Source organism: Octopus sinensis, linkage group LG29, assembly GCF_006345805.1.
Source record: "Octopus sinensis linkage group LG29, ASM634580v1, whole genome shotgun sequence".
NCBI lineage: Eukaryota > Metazoa > Mollusca > Cephalopoda > Octopoda > Octopodidae > Octopus > Octopus sinensis.
Window position 1 is genome coordinate 8,649,266 of NC_043025.1, and position 20,672 is coordinate 8,669,937.

A 20,672-nucleotide genomic window follows, 5' to 3' on the forward strand; every position below is an offset into this window, starting at 1 on the left:
CACCACAAGGTTCAACGGAACCTGTTAAATCAAGCCAACACGCTCACGACATTACCACGGATGATGGCAAGGATAATCTTCAGATATAATACCAGCGACATAGATAGTGAGGCTATAGTAGAAGACACTTGCCCAAGGTGTCACGCAGTGGGACTGAACCCGGAATCGTGTTGTTGGTAAGCAAGCTACTTACCACACAGCCACTCCTTAATTTTTATTTTCCGGTTTTATTTATTTTATCGTGTTATGTGTCCCCACACGTATTTTTATTGTCTCCTCTATGTTGGCCCCTCGTGGGCCATAAAGAAACACACATGTACCGCATTTATATATAAAGGCTCTTGTCACATTCTCAACAGTGATTTAGCAAGAGTGCGTGTTGCCAGGGCAGCCCTTGACTCCACACATCGGCTCTCTAAGTCTATACAAGCTTATACAGCTGACAACAAATGTGACTGCCCCAATAAGTGTCGTCTGAGGCGAAGTGTGTGTTGGTAAGGTCGGTTGATATAAGTAAAATAAAGGCTGTTGCGTGGAAAGAGTCGAGTTATATATTAATCTGATGGGAAGAGTGTAAAAAAAAATAGATTCCAGAAGACAAAGAATATTAAATTCTTTCTAATTTTGGCAAAAGGCCAGCAATTTAAGCAGAGGTAGGAAGTGGATAACATCAACCTCAGTACGTGTCTGGTACTTATTTTATCGACTTATTTCTTTAAGACAAAACTGACTTCAGCGGAATTTGAAGTCTGAAAAGAGAGTCGAAAGAAATGCCTCTAAGCATTTTGTCCTGCGTGGTAACAGTTCTGCCAGTTGTTTGCCTTCTCTCTCTCTCTCTATCTGCTCAGTCGAAGTCGACTCTCGGTCACTCGTTGGATCAGTGTCCTCCAGTCAGTTCTATTCTGGGCCACTTCTTTCAGATTGGCCATGTCCATTCTCGTATCACTCCTGATGGTGTCAAGCCAGCGGGTTCTTGGTCGGCCTCTTCCTCTCTTGCCACTGACCATTCCGAGCATGATGTCATTCTCCAGGGATTCTCTCCGCATAATATGACCAAAATATGCTAATCTACGCTTGGTGATCCCAACTTCTAGCGACATTTTCGGCCTTACAAAGTCCAATAAATAGTTTTCTTTTGGAGTCGTTCCAGAATCGGGTTACATTTCTAATTTTACAACAACTCCAATTTCTATGCGAGGGGAGATAATTCTCAAAGCAATGTGATATCTGGAAAGGTTAAATAGAGTAACTCGGGTCACATTTTCATCAAATGTATACATAATAATAAAAAAAGAAGTGCTTAAACTTTGTGAAGATGATCAGAATCGGTTATTTATTTCAGATGCCTCATTGTAACAGGCCGACGTCATTATTACTATTATTATTAAACAGAAGTAATTTCAAACCCACCCTGACACATAGTAACTGTTTGTTGGCCGTCCCTAACCTAAAACCAGTCTTTCCTCTCATTCGGACGTCCCGGCTGCATTCCGCCTGTTTCAGCCTTAACAAAGACAGCCGAATACTAACTACAGCAGCATCGAAATGCACCAATGTAAATATCAGGTTTGCTTCGGAGAAAAAACAGACAGACAGCGAGGACCCTGGCGAAAAAAAGGAGTTGATGGAGGCATGGAAAAGCCCTTACGAAGGCTTAAACTTAGGCGAAAAAGGTCAGTTAAATTTCACCTTTTCATAGCCATTGTTATTAAGACACTTGGGGTCTTCTTTTTTATGATTTAGCCAGAAGTGGAAGACCTTTGCAAGTACTTTGAAACTAGTGGGGGAAAGGAAAGCAGCTTTCCTCGGGTCAAAATTAAACTTTGCTTAAGGAGCCGGGTGATGTTAAACGGGTCGACGGATTAAGTCCACCACCCAAATATACGACGGTCCTTCCGACAGGTTTTTTTTACACAGTTATCGTTAACTAAATTCCGTGCATGAATTGTTGCTCTGTTTAGTCCCGAGCCAGCATTGACCAAGCTGGTCTACGGTCAAATGAGTTCCAACAACATCTTATTCTTTATATGTATCAAAAGTCTTCGTAATGGAACCTGTTCCTTTTTAAGGCAGTAGGATATTATTTGAGAGAGACCAGGCTGTTGGGATCTTTTCGATTTGAACGGCAGTTTTTTTAAAATAATTTCTAGGTAACTAAACACTTTTAAACTTCGTATACTGGTAGATTGTTTTTATAAAACATCTTTTTCTCTTGGCTTTATTGAGAAAATTCTATAGTTTATAAGATATTTGTTGTTGTTTTTTCTTCAATTTCTGCAATTTCAACCAATCAATGACGTCTATTGAGGTAATAAAACATTCTGTGCCGTATGAACATGTCCCTCGTTTAAGAAACAGATTGGGTTTATTTACATTTCTGAAGAAAAAAAAATACCCCCCCCCCAACCCTAACCCACATTGAAATGCAATAGATCGATACTAGGGTCATAATTATGGGTGACAATTTCATATGACACCGCTAGAAAAAAACTGCCGTTCAAACCGAAGAGATCCCTTATTCTTTATAAGTATCAAAAGTCTTCGTGATGGAACGTGTTCCTTTTTAAGGCAGTAGGATAATATTTGAGAGAGACCAGGCTGTTGTTTCTCGTGAGTCGAGCAACTAGAGGTTCTTGCCCAGCCATTTCTTGTTTTTTTTTCTGGTGTTATTCATTGCAGTTTTGGCATGTCGAGTTATTTGACAGGTTCAAACTGTTAATTCTATTTTACCGAGTGAATTCGAAGATCTGCAAACATTGCTGGTAGAATGTATCCGACTTGTTCACTTCTGCTAATGTCTCTCGTGTTTCATGACCATAAGGAACTGTTGGTACTATTACACTATATAGCTAAAACTTTCATATTGGTACTGATTGTCTACATTTGGTACCTACACTACCGTCAGAAATTAATTAGCACCCTTGATTTGCTCTTCACTCAAGGTATGTGCTGTCACCTAGTGGCCATATCTCGAACTATTGCTTTGTTGCGAGTTCACTGTTGCGCAGAACGATGACGTAACTTTGTTTGCAGAGCAGTTTGAGAGTCTACAGCCTTATGATGTTGACATAGCAGTGCAACAACAACTTGGAGTGCGGATGCAGACAAATCTTCCTTTGTTTAATAGATATAGGTAGCGCCTCGCAAGGACCGAAATCACACCATACTAAGTTTTCTCATCGCGTAAGACGTTTTGAACAGCTCATAGGTTAATTGATTTAACCTATTTAATGTAGAAATTTGAGAAGTGCTAATTAATTTCTGACGCAAGTGTATGCTGGAATTTGGCACCTGCGTTGTCAGTTCTGCGAGTCATATCACTTTCTATGTTTCCATTACTATTCGTGACTCTAACGAAGTAGAAATTATGCACACGATCCGTAGTCTATTGTTTAAGAGGTTCTGTTGTGGAATTTACCTTCATCTGGCATGGCTCTGTGTTAAAAGGCTAACTTCCCAACCACATGGTTCTGGGTTCAGTCCTACTACATGGCACATTGGCCAAGTGTCATCTACTATAGCCTCGGGCCGACCAAAACCTTGTGAGTGGATTTTGTAAAGGGGAACAGAAAGTAGCCTGTCATATATAAAGATATATGTGCTAACCACATGGTTCTGGGTTCAGTCCTACTGCATGGCACATCGGCCAAGTGTCATCTACTATAGCCTCGGGCCGACCAAAACCTTGTGAGTGGATTTTGTAAAGGGGAACAGAAAGTAGCCTGTCATATATAAAGATATATGTGCTAACCACATGGTTCTGGGTTCACTCCTACTGCATGGCACATCCAACCATTTATTCTTGGTCTACCACTAAATCTGCTGTTTGGCTCAACTTGAAGAATCTGTCCTGCAATTCTTTCCTTTAATATTCCAGTCACCATGTTAATACCAAAGCTGTGACCCTTCAATGCAGAGACTCCCCGTAACTATAGATATTATCCAACCAGCTTGTCCTTGGCCTACTGCTAAATATCCTGTTGGTTAGCTCAGCTTGAAAAATTCATCTTGCAGTTTTTTCCTTTAATACCCCAATCGCATGTCGATAATACCAAAGCCGTGACCCTTCAATGTAGAGACTCCCTGTAATTATCGATATTATCTAACCATCTTGTTCTTGGTCTACTCCATTTCAGTGTGGCTGTTGACAGTACCGCCTGACTGGCCCTCGTGCCAGTGGCACGTAAAAGCACCCACTACACTCTCAGAGTGGTTGGCGTTAGGAAGAGCATCCAGCTGTAGAAACTCTGCCAGATCAGATTGGAGCTTGGTGAGGCCATCTGGTTTGCCAGTCCTCAGTCAAATCAGCTTGAAGAATCTGTTTTGGGATTGTTTCTTGTGACAGACTAATCATAGACAGGAGTGGGGACACTCACAAGCCCCTGGCTGTCAGATTGCATTATAAATGGGTTCCACTGTGTGAGAGAGTTTTCTTCCTGAAGCCTAGGTTGAAGGAAGGGCCATTCTGGTTATTGCATGTATATGCACCAAACAGTGAAGCCATATACAAGTCCTTCCTTCCTATTATTTTCAACTAAAAGCTCCAACCGATCATGGCCGATGCCGGACCCCCCTAGCACCTGTGCAGGTGGCACGTAAAAAGCACCCACTACACTTGTGGAGTGGTTGGCGTTTGGAAGGGCATCCAGCTGTAGAAACACTGCCAGATCAGACTGGAGCCTGGTGCAGACCCTGGTCGTACCGTCCAACCCGTGCTAGCACGGAAAACAGACGTTAAACGATGATGATGATGAATAATAAAACATCTGGTAAAATAATCTTGACATTATTCTACTTGTGTATAGATAACCTCACTGTGTCTTTTATCTTCTACTTGTTTCTGTCATTAGACTGTGGCCATGCTGTGGCACTGCCTTGAAGAATTTTTGATCAAATGTATCAACCCCAGTACTTATTTTTTTAAAAGCCTGGTACTTATTCTATCAGTGTCTTTTTCCGAACTGCTAAGTTATGATTTGACTGAGGACTGGCAAACCAGATGGCCTCACCAAGCTCCAATCTGATCTGGCAGAGTTTCTACAGCTGGATGCTCTTCCTAACGCCAACCACTCCGAGAGTGTAGTGGATGCTTTTACGTGCCACCGGCACGAGGGCCAGTCAGGCAGTACTGGCAACGACAAAGCTCAAAAGGTGTTTTTTACGTGCTACCTGCACAGGAGCCAGTCCAGCAGCACTGGCAATGACCTCACTCAAATGCTGTTTTTCATGTGCCAGTAAGGTGACACTGGTAACGATCACGCTCGAATGGTGCCTTCTATGTGCCTCTGGCATGGAAGCCGGTTTGCTGCTCTGACAACGATCACGCTCGGATGGTGCTCTTAGCGCTCCACTAGCACAGATGCCAGTCATCGAATTTGATTTCGATCAATATTTGTTTTTGTTATGTCCCAACACCATCTCGATATTGTGAAGGTGCATGGCTCAGTGGTTCAAGTGTTGGGCTCACAATCATAAGGTACTGAGTTCGGTTCCTGGACCAGACTGTGTCTTGTGTTCTTGAGCAAGACACTTTATTTCACTTTGCTCCAGTTCACTCAGCTGCAGAAATGAGTTGCGACATCACTGGTGCCAAGCTGCATTGGCCTTTGCCTTTCCCTTGGATAACATCAGTGGTGGGGAGAAGGGAGGCTGGTATGCTGGGCGACTGCTGGTCTTCCATAAACAACCTTGCCCAGGCTTGTGCCCTGGAGGGTAGCTTTCTGGGTGCATTCTTGTGGTCATTCATGATCAAATGTGGTCTAAATTGATTTGTTATGTCCTAAACATCATCTTAGTATACCAATATATATATATAATGTGGAGGCACATGGCCTAGTGGTTAGAGCAGTGGACATGCGGTCGAGGGATCACGGGTTCGAATCTCAGACCGGGCGATGTGTGTGTTTATGAACGAAACACCTAAGCTCCATACGGCTCCGACAGAAGGTAATGACAAAACTTCTGCTGACACTTTCGCCACAACTTTCTCTCACTCTTTCCTCCTGCATCTTGCAGCTCACCTGCGACGGACCGGCGTCCCGTCCAGGTGGGGAACCTATACGCCAAGGAAACCGGGAAACCGGCCCTTATGAGCCAGGCATGGCTCGAGAAGGAACAAACAAACAACAGCGGACATGCGGTCGAGGGATTGCCAGTTCATGACGGCGGCCATGCTGGAGCACCGCCTTTAGTCGAGCAAATCGACCCCGGGACTTATTCTTTGTAAGCCCAGTACTTATTCCATCAGTCTCTTTTTGCCGAACCGCTAAGTGACGGGGACGTAAACGCACCAGCATCGGTTGTCAAGCAATGCTAGGGGGACAAACACAGACACACAAACACACACATATATATATATACACATATACGACAGGCTTCTTTCAGTTTCCATCTACCAAATCCACTCACAAGGCATTGGTCGGCCCGGGGCTATAGCAGAAGACACTTGCCCAAGATGCCACGCAGTGGAACTGAACCCGGAACCATGTGGTCGGTTAGCAAGCTACTTACCACACAGCCACTCCTATATATATTTATTTTACTAAACTCCTCCAAAACCTTAATTCATCATCATTTAATGTCTATTTTCCATGCTAGCATGGGTTGGATGGTTCGACTGAGGTCTGGGAAGCCAGGAGGCTGCGTCAGGCTCCAGTCTGATCTGGCAGTGTTTCTCAGCTGGATGCCCTTCTTAACACCAACCACTCTGTGAGTGTAGTGGGTGGTTTTTACGTGCCACTGGCACAAGTGCCAGGGGAGGCTGGCAACATCCACAATCCGTTGGTCCTTTTTACGTGCCACCGGCACGGAAGCCAGTCAAAGCGGCACTTAATTCAAATTATCAAGCAGAGTGTTTCAGTCTAAATACAACTTAACGATGCAGAAGATATGTCTGTTAATTCTTATATATTTTACTATTTTGGTATTTTATTTCTAGTGAAAGAAGCTAGTAAGGATGTGACGTATACAGGTGTTATAATTGTTGGAGTTGGTATCACAGGTAAGTGTTTTGAAGCAAATATTTTCCTCATCATTACACCTTTATCCCCATTTTAATATACCGTTGTATATTTTGTCTTTTGTATTCTTGTGCATAAGAAATTTTAAGAACTAGCAGAGATACTCAGAGTGGCTCGGGATTAAAATAGCATAGTTTTTTTAATCTTTTACTTGTTTCAGTCATTTGACTGTGGCCTTGCTGGAGCACTGCCTTTAGTTGAACAGAGAGGAAGAGGGAGGGGGAAAGAAAGAAAGAAAACAGACTAAAAGAGAGGAACTATTACAGAGGGTGGGTGAGGATATATGTAGGTAAGAGAAGCAGAGAATGAGAAAAGGAAGAGAATCGGTTGAAAACTGCAGTTTTTAGAGAAAACCGCATGTAATAATAATAATAATGAAATTATTGTATACAGTGCTCAGGTGCACCACAACTTGTCAGAAAGTGTGTATAAAGTATATGCAGTAATGTACAAATATCTGGAAAGTGAACAATGTATGAGTCAGATACATGCTTGCGTGTGTATGGAGGGTGGAAAATCAGGTGTAGTGTTGGCAATCTCTCAGGAAGCATGGAAGTTTTGAAGGATGCAGTGCTCCGACAACTAACAACTGATGCCGGCAGTTTGTTCCATGCTTCAGCGTGTGTATTGAGGGGAGAAAATCAGGTGTAGTGTTGGCGAATCTCAGCTAAGCATGGAAGTTTTGAAGGATGCAGTGCTCCAACAACTAACAACTGATGCCGGCAGTTTGTTCCATGCTTCAGCGTGTGTATGGAGGGGAGAAAATCAGGTGTAGTGTTGGCGAATCTCTCAGAAAGCATGGAAGTTTTGAAGGATGCAGTGCTCCGACAACTAACAACTGATGCCGGCAGTTTGTTCCATGCTTCAGCGTGTGTATGGAGGGGAGAAAATCAGGTGTAGTGTTGGTGAATCTCAGGAAGCATGGAAGTTTTGAAGGATGCAGTGCTCCGACAACTAACAACTGATGCCGGCAGTTTGTTCCATGCTTCAGCGTGTGTATGGAGGGGAGAAAATCAGGTGTAGTGTTGGTGAATCTCAGGAAGCATGGAAGTTTTGAAGGATGCAGTGCTCCGACAACTAACAACTGATGCCAGAAGTTTGTTCCATACTTCAGCAACTCTCAGCATGAAAAAATGTTTCCGAAAATCATGGGAGCTGTGCTGTTTTCTGACTTTGTAAATATGTTCACGGGTGTTAGACGGGTGGAGTTTGAAAACACCCTTTTTCCCGATTTCTCGCTTTAAGCAGGAGCTCTGGGCAAAAAATAGTGCATGACCATCCTTTGCACATAAGTATTGTGTGTGTAAAGTTTGGTGAAAATTGGTTGAAAACTGCAGAAACGCATACATATTACACACACAGACATCCTTTGTTTTATATATAAAATATCTTTGAAATTCTAAGTGGTAACAAACTAATTTTAGCACTACAAGATGTGTTGAACCGTTAATCTCTTCATATTTTTTTCTCTCTCCATTTTTTTTTTTCCTCTCAATCCTTTTTGTCAAAACATCAAAGACTTTTCCATTCTCCCTAAGTCTCAAATTAATACACCTCCTTGTTGTTCCCTCACTTGTCTTCATCTTATTGTACATTTGAACTTTATATATGTATATATGTAAAGGGTGGAAGAACTCTTGAGAGTCAATGGCCATCCAATAAATGTCTTAAGGCTGTATCATGCGTGGGGATATAGAAATAATCGGACTGAATACCCGATCGCGCAGTTAAACCATTGGGAGTGAAGGACTCCTGGCCTTTGTTTGGGCATCCTTCTAGAAGAAGGTAACTCAGGTATCTGGGATAACTCCGACATAAAACTGTGGCTCAGTGGTTACCGATGATGTTGACTTGTTCTTCTGTTCGGATTATGGCTGCTGTTGCTTAGTGAGTGGGATTGACTCAGTGCACAGCCTTTCCTCACTTAAAAAAAATCTTCTTGCACAGGCATTGCACGATAACAACATTGATTAAGCTTCGTGCAATGGCCATACTCAATAACGAGGGGGCAGCCACCATATATATATGTATGTATATATATGTATGTATGTATATATATATGTTTGTATATATATGCATGTATGTATATATATATGTATGTATATATATATGTATGTATATATATAATATATATGTATGTATATATATATATGTATGTATGTATAATATATATATATATGTATGTTATATATATATGTATGTATATATTATATGTATGTATATATATTATATATATATATATATATATATATATGCATATATGTATGTATGTATATATGTATGTATGTATATATATATATATACGTATGTATGTATATATATATGTATGTATATATATATATATATGTAATGTGTGTATATATATATATATATGTATGTAATATATATATATATATGTTATATATATATATATGTTATATATATATGTTTATATATATATGTATATATATATATATGTTTATATATATATGTATATATATATATGTTTATATATATATGTATATATATATAATATGTTTTATATATATATGTATATATATATATGTTTATATATATATGTATATATATATATGTTTATATATATATGTATATATATATGTTTATATATATATGTATATATATATAATGTTTATATATATATATATATGTATATATATATATATATATGTATATATATGTTTATATATATGTATAATATATATATATATATATATGTTTATATATATGTATATATATATATTATATATATATATTATATATATATGTATATATATATGTTTATATATATATGTATATATATATATGTATATATGTATATATATATGTTTATATATATATATGTGTATGTATATATGTATGTATAATATATATATATATATATAATATATATATATATATATATATATATGTATATAAATATATAACATCATCATCCCCTTTTAGCGTCCATTTTCCTTGCTGGCATGGGTTGGACGGTTTGACAGGAGCTGGTAAACTGGACAGCTGCACCAGGCTCCAGTAGTCTGTTTTGGTTTGGCTTCTACTGCTAGATGCCTTTCCTAACACCAATCACTTTACAGTGTGTGCCATGTGCTTTTACGTGGCACCAGCTTGAGTGCCTTCACTCAGTACCGTTACAGGATTCTTGCCAACTAGGTCAGTGATGCTATCCAAGCAGGGGTCAAAGCTGGTTTGGCTTGGCTTCTACAGCTGGTTGCCCTTCCTGATGCCAACCACTTTACAGTATGTGCTGGATGCTTTAATTAATGTCAAGAGTGCATCAACCCTTTCGTTACCAACTCGGCTCAAACTGCCCCTGGCTCTGAGTACTGGACTTGTTTCGTAAGTTTTGAATTAGAATCTTCCACTAAACCTTAGTCACAATTTATGTTCCTAACACTAACTTAATGATTACTAAGTTATTTTACTAAATTCTTTGTTATATTTAAAATTAATTGAAAGAAGCACAGAGCATCTCAACAGAAATATGGTAACAAAAGGGTTCAAGTCACCATGATATTTTTAACCCTTTTGATATCAACTCGGCTGAAACCACCCCTGGCTCTGTAATACAAATGTCTTGTTTTCGTAAGTTTTGAATTAGAATCTTCCACTAAACCTTAGTCACAATTTATGTTCCTAACACTAGCTTAATGATAACTAAGTTATTCTACTAAATTCTTTGTTATATTCAAAATTAATTGAAAGAAGCACAGAGCATCTCAACAGAAATATGGTAACAAAAGGGTTCAAGTCACCATGATATTTTTAACCCTTTTGATATCAACTCAGCTGAAACCGCCTCTGGTTCTGTAGTACAAATGTCTTGTTTTCATAAGTTTTGAATTAAAATCTTCCACCAAACCTTAGTCACAATTTATGTTCCTAACACTAGCTTAATGATAACTAAGTTACTTTACTAAATTCTTTGTTATATTTAAAATTAATTGAAAGAAACACAGAGCATCTCAACAGAAATATGGTAACAAAAGGGTTCAAGTCACCATGATATTTTTAACCCTTTTGATACCAACCTAACTGAACCACCCCTGGCTCTGTAATACAATGTCTTGTTTTCGTAAGTTTTGAATTAGAATCTTCCACTAAACCTTAGTCACAATTATGTTCCTAACACTAGCTTAATGATAACTAAGTTATTCTACTAAATTCTTTGTTATATTCAAAATTAATTGAAAGAAGCACAGAGCATCTCAACAGAAATATGGTAACAAAAGGGTTCAAGTCACCATGATATTTTTAACCCTTTTGATATCAACTCAGCTGAAACCGCCTCTGGTTCTGTAGTACAAATGTCTTGTTTTCATAAGTTTTGAATTAAAATCTTCCACCAAACCTTAGTCACAATTTATGTTCCTAACACTAGCTTAATGATAACTAAGTTATTTTACTAAATTCTTTGTTATATTTAAAATTAATTGAAAGAAACACAGAGCATCTCAACAGAAATATGGTAACAAAAGGGTTCAAGTCACCATGATATTTTTAACCCTTTTGATACCAACCTAACTGAAACCACCCCTGGCTCTGTAGTACAAATGTCTTGTTTACATAAGTTTTCAGTTAAATTTTTCCACCAAGCCTTAGTCACAATTTATGTTCCTAACACTAGCTTAATGATAATAACCAAGTTATTTTACTAAATTCTTTGTTCAGAAACGTTAGCAGCCGGGCGAAATGCTTAGCGGTATTTCGTCTGCCGGTACGTTCTGGGTTCAAATTCCGCCGAGGTCGACTTTGCCTTTCATCCTTTCGGGGTCGATAAATTAAGTACCAGTTACGCGCAGGGGTCGATGTAATTGACTTAATCCGTTTGTCTGTCCTTGTTTGTCCTCTCTGTGTTTAGCCCCTTGTGGGTAGTAAACAAATAGGTATTTAAAATTAATTGAAAGAAACACAGAGCATCTCAACAAAAATAGGGTAACAAAAGGGTTAATGCAGCACTGGCATGGGTTGTGCTGCTAACTGATCATTCTTTCTCTCTCTTCTCTTTCAGCTATCATGTTTTATGCCATTGCTAAAGAACTGTTGTCCAAAGAGAGTCCAAATGCTGTGTTTGGAGAAGCCTTCAAGAGGTGCAAAAATGACCCTGAGGTAACTTCATAACTGTTTTTGTTTTAATTATTTATTTTTTTTTGTAATTAATTTGATTAATCATGGAAATATGTGGCCTAGTGGTCAGGGTGTGGGACTCCTGATTGTGAAATTATGGATTCAGTTCCTGGACAGGTGACAAGTCGGATGACAGGTAAGTTCACTGCCATCAATTCACCGTGAGGAAAGTTTACCAAGAAAATATATCCATAGCATCTCACCATTAATACCGTAAATCCTCGAGTATAATCTGCATTTTTTCCCCAAAATTTAAAGGTCAAAATCCATAGTGCATATTATATACCCACTAGGGATATTCTTTTTTGGTTCTCAACCATTTTCTTTTTTGCCCATGGACCCCTTACATTCTTATTTTACTTGGGTGGGTCCTCAGAGCCTTTCAATGCTTAGAAAATCCTATCATATTTTTATAATTACTGTAAATCCTTGAGTATAATCCGCATTTTTTCCCCCAAAAATTTAAAGGCCAAAATCCCTAGTGCGTACTATATACGAGGTTAAAAATGAAAATTATTTTCTAAGCAATGTCTGAGTCTCTATTTGCTGTCCGGCAATGTTTATTCAGATGCATTTTGTGATGTTGGGTGTGAAAATACCTTAAGCTAAGCCTGAAAGCAATGAAGTCATAAAAAAATCATCCGTAATTTGCAGTAAACAACATTTATTAAACCTTATTACTGTTATTTCTTTATTTTCTGCAAACAAAATGCACAAAAAAGCTACACGTTTGCATTATGTTATATATACAATAATAATAAAGGATGTTACCGTATACATTTTTACAAACCAAGGACATTATATAAACCTCCCCGACTCAAGTTAGAGAAGGGGTGTGTATTATACACATGGTTTAGGTTTTTCAGAGGTACAGCCCCCTAAAAATCCCCTGCGTATACACATTTGCATTATGTTATATATACAATAATAATAAAGGATGTTACCGTATACATTTTTACAAACCAAGGACGTTACATAAACCTCCCCAACTCAAGTTAGAGAAGGGGTGCATATTATACACAAGGTTTAGGTTTTTCAGAGGTACAGCCTCCTAAAAATCCCCTGCGTATTATACTCAAGGGCAGACTATACTTGTGGATTTACGGTAGTTACAAACTATTTTATTGCCGAAAAACAGTGACTCAATGACGGTCAATTTTCCCTTCGCTGAATTGCCTACAGTGAACTTTGCCTGCTTCAAATTGATGACGGTGAACTTACCAGACATGAACGCGTTGTGTTCTTGAGCAAAACGCTTCATTCCAAGTTGCCCCGGTCCAATCAGCTCACAAAAATGAGTAATCCAGCGACAGGCCAACATCCTGTCCAGGAATCAAATATACAGATCACAGAAACTGGGAAACTGACCCTTAAGTGTTTGTAGGGATCAAGAAGGATTCTTTTATCCTTTTAACTTGCAGTATTGCCCGGCGTTGCTCGGGTTTGTAAGGGAAATAACTATATAAGCATTTTTAGAGTTACTTCCCTTATATAAACCGAGCAAAAAATGCATTAAAAATCCGTAAAAATGATGGTAAATTTTTTTTTTAAATCGTAAACTCATCGTAGACCCAGAAGGGCTCGATAGATACCCACTTTTGGTTAAACTGCACCGCAAAATGTGGGAGTAGTTAGGAATCTAAATCGGAGGAGACAGACTCTCACACTCACAACTTCAGTTTTATATATAAAGATTTGTTTAATCCATTTCTTTACCTTTTGTTTGCTTTAGTCAACAGGCTGTGGCCATGATGGGGCACCCACCTTGACAAAGGGTCTAGTCCAGTGATTCTCAACCATTTTGTTACCTATGGACCCTTTTGATTTCTGTTTTACTCTGCTGGACCCCTACAACCATTCAAAGTTTTTAAATGTCCTAATTTTAGAATGAAATATTAGGAATTGTATTTTAAAAAATTATTGAAATATTTTGTGTATTGTAAATGGATTTCCAATTTTTTGCAGATAAATTTAAAATGCAAAATCTTCTGTGGACCCTGGTTGAGGACCCAGGGGTCTAGCCAAACAAATCAACTCTAACTTTTATTTTAGGGTTGTATGGTAGTAGGTGGTGGTGGTGGTCGGGGTGGAGGTGGTGATGTTCATGTTGGTAGTAGTGTTGGTGGTAGTGGTGGTGATGGTGACAACAGAGGGTGGTTGTGTTGATAGTGATGGTAGGAGTGGAGGTGGTAATTGTAGAGGTTCTATTTGTGGAAGCAGTGGTGGTGGTGGTGGTGGCAGCAGTGGTGCCAGTTATTGTTGCTGTGGTGATGGTGATAGGGTGGGGTTGTGGTACAGTAGAAGCAATTGGTAGTTGATTATATTAAATTTGTGTTTAAATTAAATTTATATTAATTTATATTAGGACAGCAGGAGTGGCTGTGTGGTAAGTAGCTTGTTTACCAACCACATGGTTCTGGGTTCAGTCCCACTGCGTGGAATCTTGGGCAAGTGTCTTCTACTATAGCCTCGGGCCAACCAATGCCTTGTGAGTGGATTTGGTAGACGGAAACTGAAAGAAGCCCATCGTATATATGTATATATATATATATATTTATGCGTGTGCGTGTATGTTTGTGTGTGTGTGTTTGTCCCCCTAACATTGTTTGACGACCGATGCTGGTGTGTTTACGTCCCCGTCACTTAGCGGTTCGGCAAAAAGAGACCGATAGAATAAGTACTGGGCTTACAAAAGAATAAGTCCCGGGGTCGAGTTGCTCGATTAAAGGCGGTGCTCCAGCATGGCCGCAGTCAAATGACTGAAACAAGTAAAAGAGTATTAAATTATATTAAATTTTTTCAGGTGCAGCAACTGTTGGGGGAACCAATCAAAGCATACGGAGAGGAATCAGGCCGACGCAGAAGACGCCACGTGAGGTGAGTGACCCTGCAGTCAGTTGGATTTGAAACTCATAATGTCCACAATTCAACAGGTTTTATTTCAACATGCTTAGCAGCATTTCATCTTTATGTTCTGGGTTCAAATCCTGCAGAGGTTGACTGAGTCTTTTATCCTTTCAGGGTCGATGTGATCAATTTCGTCTTTATGGTTCTACATTCTAATTCCACTGAGGTTCACTTAGTCTTTTGTACTTTCAGGGCCAATAAAGTTCGTACCAGTTAAGTACTGGGGTCGATGTAATCAACTTAGCCTCCTCCCTGAAATTGCTGGCCTTTAACATAGAATAACATTGTAGGGTAGGTGTGAGAGCCTGGACCTGGTCAGTTTGAACATAGAACAGATGAAATATTTTGGCCAGTTTAAATGCTGTTTAAAGGCTGTGCCCATGCTGGAGCTCTACCATTAGAATAATTGTCAATGAACCTGTGCCGGTGGCACATAAAAAGCACCATCCGAACGTGGCTGATGCCAGCGCCGCCTTGACTGGCTTCTGTGCCGGTGGCACGTAAAAAGCACCAACTAATCGTGGCTGCTGCCACACTCCCCTGGCACCCCTGCCAGTGGCACGTAAAAAGCACCCACTACACTCACGGAGTAGTTGGCGTAAGGAAGAGCATCCAGCTGTAGAAACACTGCCAGATCAGACTGGAGCCTGGTGCAGCCTCCTGGCTTCCCAGACCCCAGTTGAACCGTCCAACCCGTGCTAGCATGGAAAGCGGACGTTAAACGATGATGATGATGAAGATGAGATACACCTAGCCTTTGACCTTTTTCAAGCTAGACATCATTCCTTGTTCCTCTCTGTCTTTCATTTCGCCCAGGTCTGTCTCATAGCTTTTATGCTGCCGTCCCAAAGCATTTTCAGTTTGTGCACGAGTCTTTATTCATTTTTCTATTTTCTTTATTCAGTCATGCGGAATTTAAAGTTGGTGATGTGAAACACCTACGACTGAGGTTTTATATCGAAGGTCCATACAGGAAAGCTACAGTCAACTTGGAGAAAAAACAGGTAAGGGACAAAAAAAAAAGGGACTTTTACACTTTGGTGTTTGCAGAATCAGTGGAGCATCAAATAAAATGTCAGTCTTGCAGTGTTCAAAGAACTCTCTTCCAAAACTGGATGTACAGATTAGTGCTTTATTTTAGCAACCTCAGAATGATGATGATGATGATGATGATAATAAATTAATAATAAATAAGTTTCAAATTTTGCCACAAGTGCAGCAATTTTGGAGGAGGGATGAGTCGATTACATTCGACCCCAGTGTTCAAATAGTACTTATTTTATTAACCTTGAAAGGCAAAGTTGACCTCAGCAGAATTTGAACTCATCATCATCATCATTTAGCTTCCGCTTTCCATGCTAGCATGGGTTGGACGGTTCAACTGGGGTTTGGGAAGCCAGAAGGCTGCACCAGGCCCATCTGATCTGGCAGTGTTTCTACAGCCCTTCCTAACGCCAACCACTCCATGAGTGTAGTGGGTGCTTGGGTGCTTTTTACGTGCCACCGGCACAGGTGCCAGACAGGGCTGGCAAACGGCCACGATCGGATGGTACATTTTACGTGCCACCAGCACGGGGCCAGGCAAGGCTGGCAACGGCCATGATCAGATGGTGCTTTTTACGTGCCGAACATAACAATGAGTGAACTACTGCTAAACACTCTGTCCACTGCACAAACTATTCTTCCAGCTCAATGTCTTAATAAAAGTAATAATAATAATAATAATCCTTTCTACTATAGGCACAAGGCCGGGAATTTGAGGGGAGGGGGAATAGTCAATTACCTTCTGAAATTTGAACTCAGAACATAGCAATTAGTGAAATACCGCTAAGCATTTCACCCAGCACGCTACTTCAATAATAATAATAATTAATTCTTTTATTGGCCACAAGGGCTGACAAAAATTAATTATAACATAAAGGGACAAAACACAGGACGAAAGTTACAAAGGGTTTTGTCCGTTTGAAAAATCGAGTAAAAAACAGTTTAACAACGAAAAACTCCCAATAGGGGGGAGGCATTACGAAAGGTTCCTGGTGGAAAAACCCATAAAAGCCAACGGGAGCCTGGTCAAAAAGGGAGGTAGAGAGCCCCTTTCTCCTTTTATATTACCTTTTTAAATCACAGGTGTAGCTTCAGAATGGGTCCTTTCATACTAGCCATTCTTGTGACATTTATCCACCTTTCAGTAAACTTGCTATCGGACAGCACTTCCCTCTCTACTCTTGATGGGGCCTGGGCCAAAGAGGAAAGTGTCTGACCTTAGCCCTTTCAAACAGGCTTCAATAATAATAATAAAAATCCTTTCTACTAAAAGCACAAAGCTTGAAATTTGGTGGGGACGGGGCTAGTTGATTAGATTGATCCCAGTACATAACTGGTACTTAATTTATCGACCTTGAAAGGATGAAAGGCAAAGCCAACCTCGGTAGAATTTGAACTCAGAACGTAACGACAGAGGAAATACTGCTAAGCATTTCGCCCAGCGTGCTAATGATTCTGCCAGCTCACTTTCATCATCATCATCATCGTTTAGCATCCGCTCTCCATGCTGGCATGGGTTGGACGGTTCAACTGGGGTCTGGAGAGCCAGAAGGCTGCACCAGGCTCCAATCTGATCTGGCATTGTTTCTACAGCTGGATGCCCTTCCTAACGCCAACCACTCCATGAGTGTAGTGGGTGCTTTTTACGTGCCAGACGAGGCTGGCAAACGGCCATGATCAGATGGTGCTTTTTACGTGCCACCAGCATGGATTAAACGGCCACGATTGGATGGTGCATTTTTACATGTCACTGGCACAGGTGCCAGACGAGGCTGGCAAATGGCCATGATCGGATGGTGCTTTTTACGTGCCACCGGCACAGAGGCCAGGCGAGGCTGGTAACGGCCACGATTGGATGGTGCTTTTTACGTGCCACTGGCACGGAAGACAGTCGGGGCGGCGCTGGCAACAGCCACGTTCGGATGGTTCTCTTATAATAAATCAAACTGGTTGAATTGTTAGCACACCAGGCTAAATGCTTAGTGGCATTTCGTTCATACTTAACGTTCTGAGTTCAAATTCCGCTGAGGTCGACTTTGCCTTTCACTCTTTCAGGGTCGATGTAACCAACTTACCCGCTCCCACAAAATTGCTGGCCTTTTGCCGAAATTTTAAATCCTTATTATTGTTATTATTTATTTATTTATTTCAGAATGAAAATGGCAAATATGAATATCGCTATCTGTTTGTACAGTGTGACACGTACCCCAACCAAGTCGTGATTCTAGAAGACAACCGATAAACCAGCTTGTTTAGGCAGCAGAAAGATTGCAATGATGGAGGTGGGCGCGTTTGTTGTTCAGGGTTAAAAGAAAAATAATTAAAACAAACATATAAATGAATAAATAATATTAATTTAGCCGCTAATTGAGGTGCTTTACCCTTCTCGTTAGCAATGTATTCATAATTCTGACAGTAAAAAGAAAATTTTTTTTGTTTTTTTTTTTAATACATTACTTTACCAAAAATGCAGTTAAATAAAAAGGGGAGTAGATCTAATCAGACATTTAATTACTGCCAGAAATGTGGTTCCAGGAAATTAAAAAGATATTCTATTGAACAATGAAAAAAAAAAACACTGCTAATACATAATAAAATAGATGGGTTTTTTTAAAATAAAATATATATATATCATATATATATATATTTCAATAAGAAAGTTTGAGAGAGCAGATGTTTAATAAAAAGTTGTTTGAGCCATTTTTCTATGACATGCTCTATATCTTCCAAGGTGTCAATATTATAAAATGGTAAGGTGCGATAGGTTTCTTTCTCTGACATTTTACAGAGTTCAGCCTACACAAGTTAATGTGTGGGAAACAAAATAGGAGTTTTGAAAGAAGTTTCTAGAAAACTAGTTTTTAAACATTGGATGTCTATAGGGATCCACCAGTATAAAATAGTTATTAGAGGGGTCCATAGATAAGAAATGGTTGAGAACCCCTGCTTAAGATGTATGTATTGGTTATGTATTGCAAGAAATAGCTGGGTTTATTTCTCTAACATTTTACATAGTTCAACCTACACAAGTTAATGTGTGGAAAACAAAATAGGAATTTTGAAAGAAGTTTCTATAAAACTAGTTTTTAAACAACGAATGGCTGTGGGGATCTACTAGAATGAAATAGTAAATGAAGGGGTCTATAGATAAGATATGGTTGAGAACCCCTGCTTTAGAGGGATGTAAACACTGAATGGCTATGGAGGTCCATCAGAATGAAATAGTAATCAAAGGGGTCCATAGATAAAAGAAATGGTTGAGAACCCCTGCTTTAGATGTATGTATTGGTTATGTATTGCAAGAAACAGCTGGGTTCCTTTCTCTAACATTTTACATTGTTCAACCTACACAAGTTAATGTGTGGAAAACAAAATAGGAATTTTGAAAGAAGTTTCTATAAAACTAGTTTTTAAACACGAATGTCTATGAGGGTCCACTAGAATGAAATAGTGATCAAAGGGGGTTCATAGATAAGAAATAGTTGAGAACCCCTGCTTTAGATGTATGTATTGGTTATGTATTGCAAGAAACAGCTGGGTTCCTTTCTCTAACATTTTACATTGTTCAACCTACACAAGTTAATGTGTGGAAAACAAAATAGGAATTTTGAAAGAAGTTTCTATAAAACTAGTTTTTAAACAACGAATGTCTATGAGGGTCCACTAGAATGAAATAGTGATCAAAGGGGGTTCATAGATAAGAAATAGTCGAGAACCCCTGCTTTAGATGTATGTATTGGTTATGTATTGCAAAAAACATTTAGATTTCTTTCACTAACACTACATAGTTCAGCCTACAAAATAGGAATTTTGAAAGAAGTTTCTATAAAACTATTTTTAAACATGGAATGGCGGGGGGGGGGGGGAGTCCACCAGAATGAAATTGTAATCAAATCAAAGGGGTCCATAGAAAAAAAAAAAGGTTTGGAACCCCTGAATTAGAACTACAAAATTTTGTACTCATGGATACTGCACACATCTTAAGAAAAACATTGTCAACTTCAAACTACCTGATTCTCTTAAAACTCAAATATTACAAATTTAACAGAATCGTAACTCTCAGATTCTGTCTCCTTTCCTTGTAATATATCATTGCTAATCATAAATAAATCATAGAAAACCTTACTGCTTGCTGTTACTTAAGGTCTCTGGAGAAAACTTGGAACAGTTCACATAAAAAACAAAGCAACAATAACATTAAAAAAAAAATAACAATAATCCTTTCTACTATGCACAAGTCCTGTAATTTCAGAGGAGGGGATAAGTTGAATTCATTGACCCCAGTGTTTCACTGGTGCTTAATTCATTGACCCCGAAAGGATGAAAGGCAAAATTGACTTTGGCGGAATTTGAACTCAGAACGTGAAGACAGACAAAATGCCACTTAGCATTTCACCCAGCGTGCTCACAATTCTGCCCGCTGACCGAATAATTTATCTATATAATACTAGCAGTATCGCCCGGCGTAGCTCGGGTTTGTAAGGGAAATAACTATATAAGCATTTTTAGAGAGTTACTTCCCTTATATAACCCGAGCAAAAATCATTAAAAATGCGGAAAGATGATGGTAAT

The 20,672-nt window shown here is 39.2% G+C and overlaps 1 protein-coding gene across 1 annotated transcript; it reads left to right on the forward strand.

Moving 5' to 3' along the window:
• Positions 1–1,191: 1,191 nt before the first annotated feature.
• On the forward strand, positions 1,192–18,668 carry LOC115226184 (mitochondrial import inner membrane translocase subunit Tim21). The gene is made up of 6 exons (XM_029797188.2): positions 1,192–1,673; positions 6,938–7,000; positions 12,034–12,131; positions 14,953–15,026; positions 15,961–16,060; positions 18,253–18,668. The coding sequence occupies exons 1-6, from the start codon at positions 1,316–1,318 to the stop codon at positions 18,340–18,342; spliced, it is 783 nt and encodes a 260-aa protein (XP_029653048.1). The 5' UTR covers positions 1,192–1,315; the 3' UTR covers positions 18,343–18,668.
• The last annotated feature ends 2,004 nt before the right edge of the window (positions 18,669–20,672 follow it).

Bases quoted from the DNA above. Each gene is read 5' to 3' on its own strand.
- LOC115226184 (XM_029797188.2), top strand. From the start codon at position 1,316: ATGATCAGAATCGGTTATTTATTTCAGATGCCTCATTGTAACAGGCCG. The intron at 12,132-14,952 runs GTAACTTCATAA...AAATTTTTTCAG, and splicing joins GGTGCAAAAATGACCCTGAG to GTGCAGCAACTGTTGGGGGA. The intron at 16,061-18,252 runs GTAAGGGACAAA...TATTTATTTCAG, and splicing joins TCAACTTGGAGAAAAAACAG to AATGAAAATGGCAAATATGA.